General features: G+C 36.3%; 1 protein-coding gene across 5 annotated transcripts in view; it reads left to right on the top strand.

The window, feature by feature from the left end:
• HEPH (hephaestin) overlaps positions 1 to 9,832 on the top strand; it is a 150,717-nt gene extending 140,885 nt beyond the window's left edge. For all 5 annotated transcript variants that reach the window (XM_004715438.1, XM_030887710.2, XM_013007924.2 and 2 more), the window contains 3 exons: positions 4,629 to 4,776; positions 8,238 to 8,297; positions 9,600 to 9,832. In XM_004715438.1, the coding sequence (XP_004715495.1) occupies positions 4,629 to 4,776; positions 8,238 to 8,297; positions 9,600 to 9,832 (441 nt within the window). The remainder of the gene's footprint in view (positions 1 to 4,628; positions 4,777 to 8,237; positions 8,298 to 9,599) is intronic.
• Positions 9,833 to 10,445: the final 613 nt, after the last annotated feature.

Genomic DNA, 10,445 nt, shown 5'->3' with positions numbered 1-10,445 from the left:
AATCCCTACCAGGCCTCTCACACCCTCCTTGCCACTGTTTTTGGATCACTTGTTGCTCCCCTGTCCCTGGGTTGGTCAGCACCACCTCCTTAACCATGCCTCCCACTCTTCAGTGCCGCCCCCCACCGGAACCGTTGGTCCCATTGTTTTCTCCTCTGAAGTGTGTTTCTTAAGGGCAGCAGATTCATGGATCTTGTTTCCTAATCCAGTCTGTTACTCTTTGTTTTCTGATTGGTGTAGGTAGTCCTTTCACATTCACTGTTATTATTTTTGAATGTAGATTAGTTGCTGTCATCTTGTTTCTTATGTGATTGGTAATTTCCTTCCCCTTTTTTCTAGGTGACAGTGTGTGAGATAGCAATCATCTACTTATTTTCCTGATAGGACATCTCAGCCTTAAGTCCAAGGGAATATTTCAGTCCCTTAAATCTGCTACACATGAATTTGATGTAAAGCCAGTTTCACTTAGTGTTATTTCCACCATGACTATTTCTGTTGTGACCTATGAAATTTTGTACACCTCTAAAGGGCAGAGTCTAAAATTGAAGTAGCACATGATATGGATCACCAAGTGCTGTATTAAAACTAAGTCAAAAGTGTCCATTTAGGAACAAAATTTGAGTCATATTCTCCCCTTGGTTTCTATATAATTACTAGTAAGTGTATTTTTCTCCATGGGAGGTTGCTCCACCTGATTTACCCACTAACAGTAATGCAATCACTCTCTCTAAGACATACATGCCTCCCCCATCTTGACATGAATTTCTAGTAAAGTCTCCTTATAAATTTTGTAGGTATAACTTAGCTTGCAGTGACCTTAGCATAATGTTGTATGGCCGCAACTGAATGATCTTCTCCCTCTCTTCCCATGCTGAAAAAAACAGACACTAGCAGAGGTGAAGTCTCTGTTGAGCTGATTTTTAATATGTATATATAAAGGAGGTGACACACATTTCATTTGCACTAGGTGGGTTCTCTACTTCATTGCTTGTGAGATCTGATTAGACTATTACATGACTTGAGAGTAGAAACCTGAATTTGTCTTGGTGTTTGTCCTTATAGTAGGGGAATTATACAATATTTATCTTTTTTTGATTGACTAACTTCAACCAGCATAATGGACTCCAGGTCCATCTATGTCATGAGGTGTTTCAATATTTCATTGCTGTTTTTTAGTGATGCATAGTATTCCATTGTGTGTATGTACCAGAGAATATTTATCCATTCTTCTATTGATGGGCATTTGGGCTGTTTCCAAGTTCTTGCTATTGTGAACTGAACTGCAATAAACATGGGAGAACTGTCTGTGTTCTGTCTTTTTTTTTTTTTTTGGTGGGTGGGGAGCGGTAATATTCCCAGCGAAGTTATTGCTTGGTGGCATTGTATTGCTATTCCCAGTTGTTTCAGGTGACACCATGTTGCTTCCCACACTGGTTTTGTGTATTTACAAAGTCACTGACAGTGTGTAACAGTTCCAATCTGTTCGCAACCTCTCCAGCATTTTTTAAATTATTTTTTAAATTTGGCTATCATGAATGTAAAATCTAATTGTTGCTTTGATTTTTATATCCTGGATGGCTAATGATTATATTTCCTCATGCGCTTCTTACCCATTCAAGTATCGTCCCTTTTGAATTGCTTATTCATGGCCTTTTCACACCTTTTATTTTTTACTTGTTGGTCTTTATATAATTGAGGGTTTGCAGAAGTCAATATATTTTAATAATTAGTCCCATGTCCATTATGTCACTGCTAAAGACATTTTCCCAATCTGAGTCCTCTCATTTTACTTTTTTGATGAAGTATTTTGATGTACATAAGTGCTTAATTTTAATAGGTCCAAGTCATCTATTTTGTCTTCCACTCTGTTCTTCTTTTATTACATTTGGCAGTCTGATTATGCCATTTAATAAAGGCCCGTAAATTTGTCCCAATTTTCTCATTGATAATCGTTACATCATTGGGGTTTACATTTAAGTCTTTAGTCCATCTGGAGTTCATTTTGTTTTGAGAGTGAGGTAAGCATACCTTTTCATTCTTCTATCTATAGATGAAGATCCATTTTTTTCAGCGACATTTATTGTGAAGGATGGCCCTTTCCCATTTAATTTTCGTTGTTGCTGTTTGGTGCTCTGTAAAAAATTAGTTGCCTGTATCACTATTCCCACTCCTCTTCCTGGATTCTGTGTGTTGTGAGTGTCCATCTCTTTTCTATACCTGTGTACATGCTCCCGTCTCGTCTGAATTGGTAGAGAGAAGGAGGGGAAAGCAAAGGAGAAAGGGGGAATGTATCGCAACATTTGACACATAACCATACACCCCTCTCCAAGAAGAAGAACAGCAGAAAATATGGGGGGGAAAGAGACAGCAGTTGGTGTAAGATATGAAAATAATAATAACTTATAATATATCAAGAGGGTATGAGGGTGGTGGGAGAGAGGGAGGGGCAAAAAGAGGAGCTGATACCAAGGGCTCAATAGAAAGTAAATGGCTAGAAATGAATGAAGGGAACATATGTATAAACACACCTCATGCAATCAATGTATGGATTGTAACAAGAGTTGTAAGAGTCCCCAATAAAATGATCTTTTAATATTAAAAGAAAATCAGTTGCCTGTGGGTGGATGTTTTCATTTCTGGCTTTTCTGTTTTGTTCCATAAGTGTATGTATGAACAATTGCACCAATATCAGCTATTTTGACTATTATGGCTCTGCAGGTAGGTTTTGAGATATGTCAGTGTGAAGCCTCCTACCTTGTTCTTCCTTTTGAGAAGTTATTTGCTTATTCTAGGTTTCTTCCCTATTTATATGAAGTTGGTAAGTAATTTTTCCATTTATTGAAATAATGAAGTTGGCATTTGGAGGGGAGTTGTGTTGTACTTGTAGACTGTGTTAGGTAGTATTGACATTTTCACAATATTAAGCCTTTCTATTCATAAACACAGGATATTCTTCCATGTGTGTAGATCTGTTTTAGTTTCTTGTAATAATTTTCTGTAGTTTTCTTTTACAGGTTTTTTGTTTCTTTGATTAGGTTTGTTCATAGGCATTTCATTTTTTGTGTGGCTAATGTAAGTGTTATTTCCTTTTTATTTAATAGTTTTATTGGCATATAATTCACTATCATATAATTCAATAGTTCATTCATATTAAGAAGTGTTGCACAATCATCTTCTTTCTGTATTTATTGTTTTAGCTCCCCATTTCTCTTCAACCTTCCCTGTGAAGAAACCATTATTCCAATTACTGTCTCTATAGATTTACCTATCCTGGATTTCATATACAGAAAGAGATGCCAAAAACAATAACAAAAAAATGAGAGAAAAACCTCAGTCAAAAATAATGCAGAGAATGTTAAAAGCTAAAACAAATGTAAAATGGGTCAAAATAGAGATCAAATAATGATATATTAAATTTTAACTTAATTGCATATGCAATAATCTTATTTCCAATACACTTTCCATGATAGCAAGGCTATTCACATCCTTGATGTCTTTTTCAGTGCTCTCTTAACTAGTTATAGGAAATAAATTGATTTCTGCTTGTTAATCTTGTATGCTGCTACTTTCCCAAATCACTCAATTGTTTCCATCAGTCTTTTTGTGGAGTTCTTGGAGTTTTCTATATATAAAATCATATAGTCTAAAAATAGTGACGACTTTACTTCTTTGCCCAATTACCATGTATTTCCTTGTTTTCCCAATGGTCCTGGCTAAGACTTCCAGCAGGATGTTTTATAAGAATGGTGATAAGGTGTATCCTTGTCTAGTTCCCATTTTCAGGGTAAAGATTTCCTTTTTTCCCTATTGAATGTGATATTGGTTTTTGGATTTTCATATAGGGTCTTTATTATGTTGTGGAATTTCCCTTCTATTCCTATCCTATTGAGTGCTCTTATTATAAATGGGTGTGGTATATTGTGAAATGATTTTTCTGCATTTATTGATATGATCATGTGGTTTCTATTTTTGTGTGGTAGATTAAATTGATTTTTTTTTTTTAGAATTGAGCCATCCTTCCATCCCTGGTAAGGATTTTACTTGGCCATGATTTTTTTAAATATGTTTTTGGCCAGAATTTTGTTGAAAAATATTGCATCTATGTTCATGAGTGATATTGGTCTGTGATTTTCTGGTTTTGTAGGGTCTTTGTCTGGCTTTTGGTATCAGACTTATGCTTACTTGATTAAAGGATCAATGTAAGTTTTAAAGAACATTTTGTCTAAGGAAAAGAGTTGGATATATTCATGTAAATTTAGAAATCTAGAAGTACTGATGAATGTGCTAAGAAGGAGGAGAAAAGAAGTACCCCACCCCACCCCCCTTCTTAAAGAAATACTGTGTGACTCTTTCTAATAAGTCAAAGCTTAAAACAAATTCTTAGATTTTAGGCTTTTTAAAAGATTGGAAATATATGTTTTGAGCTTCATAAATGGTAATTGAAAGCATTTACTTTGGAGGTTTTAAGAAAATATAAGAGGTAAAACAATTCCCTAAACTACTGTATCATCTAGGAATATTGAATTCTATCTCTATCAGGTAGACAACCCAGCATTTTAGGTCTTATAAACTGTGAGGTATTGTCTTTACCTTTATTTTCTCTATCCTACCGTCAATCTCTCTTACAGAATGGAGAAACCTACCGGGCAGATGTGGTGGATCTCTTCCCAGGGACCTTTGAGGTTATAGAGATGGTAGCCAGCAACCCTGGGACATGGCTGATGCACTGTCATGTGACTGACCATGTTCATGCTGGTATGGAGACCCTCTTCACTGTTGTGCCACAAGGTACAGTCATATTGCCTTAGATGGACCATCTTCAAGTATTTTAACCCAGAGAATAGATCCCAAGAAGTTTCTTGTATTCCTCCTTCTGATTCCAAAAGTTAGCATTCCTCCACTAATATTTTCCATCATCTTATATCTTTTCCATCTTTCTCTTCTCTAATCACTTAGCTAGCTGTTGGGCTCACATGGGTTAACCTAGCTTGAAACTGGCTGGGCTTTATTCAACAATATCGAGTTCAGATTTATTTCCTTTGTAATGCATTTCATTTATGTACACATTTATTTTAGAAATTTGTTAGAAAGACTATTTCAATAACTTTGTGAATGAGTTATTTTCCATAAGGAGAGTAAATCGAATTCCAGCATTTCCTCCTAAATTGATTCACTTTGGAAGGATTTTGCATGACAGTTCTTTCTGTTCTGGGAAAGACAAGAAAGAGATAAATGACTATCAACTTATAGTTTACCCCAGATAAAGTTGTTAGCAAGATTGAAAAAAAAACTTTTTTCTTATTTTTTTATGGAGAAGGATGAATTGGAGCAATTTATTTAGACACCAGCTTAAGTTCTCTTAGTAAGACACCCACTAGAATCTCCTGGTACACATAAAGGGACTTGTTTCCCTGTGAGCAATGTGAACCCCATAGAATAGAGTAGAATGTCTCCCTAGAGTTTAAAAAGTTGTAAATTTTTATAGGAGCAGCAGCCTCTTCTCTCAGAGCTATTCATTTATTCAGATTGTTGACCTTGTGGTTAGCTGCCCAATATGTAATCAATTATGCTACCAGAGCTCCCAGAATCCACATGGCTGCACATAATTAATTTTTGTGTTCTCTAAATCAGAAGAACCAAAACAAAGAGATACACTGAGATGTCATCAAGATGCTAACAGTGAAGCTGGAATGCAGCATTAGAATTTAAGGAAGGCATATTAACATATTGCAATATACAGATGGCACCACCTTGCTTGCTGAAAGCAAGGAAAACTTGAAGCTCTTATTGATGAAGATCAAGAATTTCAGCCTTCAATATGGATTACAACCTAATATAAGGAAATTGGTTTCTTTAAAATCACATTTGGACAAATAAGTAACATCAAGATTTCATCTTGCTTGGATCAACATTCAATGTTCATGGAAACAGCAGTTAAGAGAGCAAACAACTTATTTCATTGGATAAATCTGCTGCACATGAATCCATTAAAGTGTTGAAAAACAAGGATGTTACTTGGAAGACTAGTGCACCTGACCCAAGCCATCGTATTTCCAATTGTCTCATATGCATATGAAAATTGGACATTAAATAAAGAAGACCATAGAAGAATTGGTATATTTGAATTATGGTACTTGCAATGAATACTGAAAGTACCATACATGGCCAAAAAGCAAATAAATCTATCTTTCAAAAAGTGCAACCACAATGCTCCTTACAAGACATCATCTCATACTCCGGGCATGTTATCAGGAGGACATATCCCTGGGAAAAGACACCATGTTTTGTAAAGCAGAGTGGCAGTGAAAAAGAGGAAGACCCTCAACAAGATGGATTGACAGAATAGCTGCAACAATGGGCTCAAATATAACAATTGTGAGGATGGCATATGATGGAACAGTGTTTTGTTCTGTTGTACACAGGATCACTATGAGTTGAAATGGACTCAGCAGCACCTAATAACAAGATGCTGGAGATTCAACACAGCAGGATATCTCCATATGTAATGGGTTATTCCAAATATGGAACATCCCCTAGATAAGTGATCTCTTTCTTCCATATGACTTAAAATGAGCCAGCCTATAAATATTATCTATTTTTCTTTTTATTTGTTCATTCCCCACTGTGGTATAATTTGACATTACTCCAATTTTATATGTGCTAACAAGTCCATCCTAGAGGTGTGTTAAAGATAGATAAGAAGGATTAAGCTAATTGTTTAATAGGCTTCCTGGTGAGGCAGCAGCAGACGAAAACCAGAGCTAAGATGAATTGTTAGTGAACATCAAGAGGAGGTCATCTTTTCTACTATAGAAGAAAGAAGACAGAAAATATAAAGATCAATGTTTATATTGGAGTAGGAGACTTGACAAAAAGAGTTTCTGTTTTATGATCTCTCTTTGCTCTGTGATAGAGAAGACAGCATCATCTGATGAGACTGAAAGCTTGAGTAAGAGACTTGATGAGTGGAGCAAAGTTTTCATATGGTCACTCTATCCATCACTTACTGCCATTGAGCTAAGGCAAACCATAGCGACCCTACAGGACTGCTCCTTAGGGTTTTTGATACTGTAAGCCTTATCTTTCTCCCTTGAAGCAACTGGTGGGTTTGCACTGCCAACCTTGTGATTAGCACCCCAATTATTAACCCACTTCACTCTGGATCATGCTAAATAAACATATTATTTCTAAGCAGCATCAATGACTTAGTTGTAGTTGGGTGCAAGGAATACTACTCTATACAACTATGTGGTTTTTCTCCTGTAGCAATCAACACACAAGGCAAAAATACAGGAAAAGCAGTTACTGATGTTTAAGTAGATGGTTGTGACACTCCTGGATAGTTGGTAGTTCAATTAATAAACAAACATGAAATTAAGTTACTAGTTGGAGTTTAGACTGACCAGAATAGATTGGGGAAAATTGAAGAGGTGAAAAGCTAAAGATTTTAATGTGGGGTAATGGAAGAAAATTGTAATAGAAGAAAAGATAGAAGGTGGGTGTTAGATGATATTTTTTAAATGGACCCGTTCTGGGTAACAAAGTTCTATGTAACCATGGAGTATTTGGTAAAAATGAAATTAATTGGTGTTCAGGGTTGTAGAATATGTGAGATGTGAGGATTGTATGAGTCAATGCTCACAGTGGGAGTTAAGGGAAAGGGGTAAATTTCTAAGTCAAGTACCAGAGACTTCTATGACTGAAAGAAACTGCTAGGTAAAAGTAACAAGACATGGTTGTGCCTTATCTGGGCAAATAATTTGTGTTTCAACAAAGATAGAGGAATAATACTCTTAAGACACTATTGAGAGTATGTAAAAGAATAAAAATCCTGAGAGAATAGTCAAATTTCATTAAATCAAGAAGACAAAGACATATTCTAAGAAGACATTAAATATGTAGGGAAGTATGTTTGATAAGGAACAGAGGTTCCCTAAAGTCGGAGTTGAAAGAGAAAGAAGGCAGCAATAATAAGAATAAAGGAAATACCAGTAAATACATAAATAATGACAGAAGTGTAACTTGCATTATGGATTCCTAAGCTTGTACTCTTGTTCATATTTTGTGCCACCTCTCAAAATCAAATCTGAGTACAAATATTGACTTTAACAAAGAGTTAACTCTATGCACCTTTATTTTATTGTCTATACCACAGAAAGAATTCCTCAAACAATAATGATCTCCCACGGTATACCTCATAATATGTATGAATAATAATAAAAACTAACATCTTGCCTTTTTTTCTTTTTCAGAATCCTTAAACACTATATCCACTATCAGCAAAGAGATTGGAGAAGGTAGGGAGATTGATGCACAGACTAATTAGTACGTAATGTACATGTGTCGGGGGAGGGAGTAGGATGTCTAGAAAATAGAACACACATTACCAGAAAGTTGATATCACAAGTCTTATATCCTGAAATTGTTCTAAGACTTCTGAGGGCAAAGGTTGAACTTCTCTCAGCTGGTTTATTTTCTCTTATGTGTACATACTCTCAATCTCCTAGGTTTGGGAGAAGCAGCCTCATTCCTAGTGGGAAGTTGCTGTCTTCACCTCCAATATAATACACAGAGGAAAAAATATCTGGGTCCTGCTAAGTTGTGGGTGAATTAGCTATTGTAAAGATATCAATTCCCTACAGGGAGAGTTTTACCCGAGAACAAACATTTTTTAACTCCTCCTTTGCCTGTGAGTATCAAATAACTTAACCTTTGGAATGAGTCATTTAGACTCTGTAAGAAAATAGAAGTTTTTGTCCTACACAACCTAGGTCCAAATAGTGCTTCACTCCCTATGCTATTTGTCCTGGACAAAGAAAATTCAGGTAGTTGTGAGAGCTTGGAGATATTTTAAAGGTTATCAGTTTAGTTAAGAGGTTTTTCTTCTGTGCTTGGAGAACATTAGGATTTGGTTTAGTATTTTATGAACTGCCCTACAGAGGACTAGAAGGTGTCTGGGGGTGGAGCAGGTTTATGAGAGTTTCTTATTTTTCTAGTGCTACAATAACAAAAATATCATGAGTAGTTTTTTAAAAGCAGAAATTTAATATATCATGGTTTCAGGGATTAGCCGTCCAAATTCAAGGTGTCGACAGGGCTAAGCTCTCTGGCTAGACGATGATTCCTTTTCTCTTTCATATTCTAGTAGCTCAGGGCAGTTTTTCATTTATAGATAGCTCCTCATGTGGGATCTTCCCCTGTATGTGTATCTCTGTGTCTATTCAAAGTAGATTAACAAAAGAAAAACCCTTTTGGCAAATGGTCACATTCATAGGTACAGGGGTTAGAACTTCAAACTATCTTTAAATGGGACAGAATTCAACTCTTAATAAGGAAAGCTGAAATAAGACTTAGTGGGTGAAGATTCAGATCCTTGTCTCCTTCAATCTAAACAGCTCAGTTATAGTCTTTAGAAATATGTGTATACATATTTACAAAGAGGCTGCAGTTATCCCTAAAGGCCCATCCAAAAATATGTTGTTTGGCTGATTCTCTGTAATCTCTGAATATGTATTTACCAGTTATTCTTGTGAGGGATAGATGACATTTAAAAATATTTTCGAGTCCATAATGCCCATTTTTGTCTTGCTCCATTTCAGCAACAATTTCTAGAGACATTGCAGAAGATAATGTGAGAATGCTAGGCATGCAGATCCCCATAAAGGATATCGAGATGGTGGCCTCTGCCTTGATTGCTACAGGTATCATCCTTCTACTTATTGCTATTAGTCTTGGTGGAGTGGTCTGCTACCAGCGTAAGCAAAGAAAACTCCGGCGTAACAGGAGGTCCATACTGGATGACAGCTTCAAGCTTCTGTCCCTCAAGCAGTAACATCTCAGGGCTAGGGATGCACTCCCCACCCCCAACCAAGAAGCATCTGCACTCTCAGAAGTCCATGGACTGATCCCAACATCAAATTGGGCATGCGTGAGAATCAAAAATATCTGGATACATTTTCATTTATTTATTTACATAGAAATTGTATGTTTATGCATTATCCTTTTGTTTCTTGGGCACCTGGAGCAAGATGAGTTTCCTAGAATCCTGCATTGCTAATTTTCTCATTTGAAAACCTGGACTTTGAGGGTCAGATATCATCCACAGACACAGCAAAAGTCTGGAAATGGATCCTTCTCACAAAAGAAGTACCAAGAGAAGAAATTCATTGATTAGGTTTCTCTACCTTTCAAGGACCAGGGCAACTTCACCTTGATCTGAGACCAAATGAGGGGAGAAGATAAGTCAAATCTGAACTAAGGACTAAGAATGTTGGTATGATGAGGAATGAGGGGTGGGAATTGAAGATACAAATTTTTTTTGATTCTACTTGGAAGTGTACTGTTTCAGAGAAGTGAGTAGAATGATAATTGTTGCCATAAGTACTTACAACTTCTGAGACCAGAAGCTCCTACTGAAGTTTGTCATTCTCCAAATTCCTGGCACA

This window comes from Echinops telfairi, unplaced genomic scaffold (genome assembly GCF_000313985.2).
Source record: "Echinops telfairi isolate 266 unplaced genomic scaffold, ASM31398v2 ScPeMD7_7423;HRSCAF=8461, whole genome shotgun sequence".
NCBI lineage: Eukaryota > Metazoa > Chordata > Mammalia > Afrosoricida > Tenrecidae > Echinops > Echinops telfairi.
Note: the sequence above shows the minus strand (reverse complement) of the source record. Positions and strands in the feature narration are given on the sequence as shown.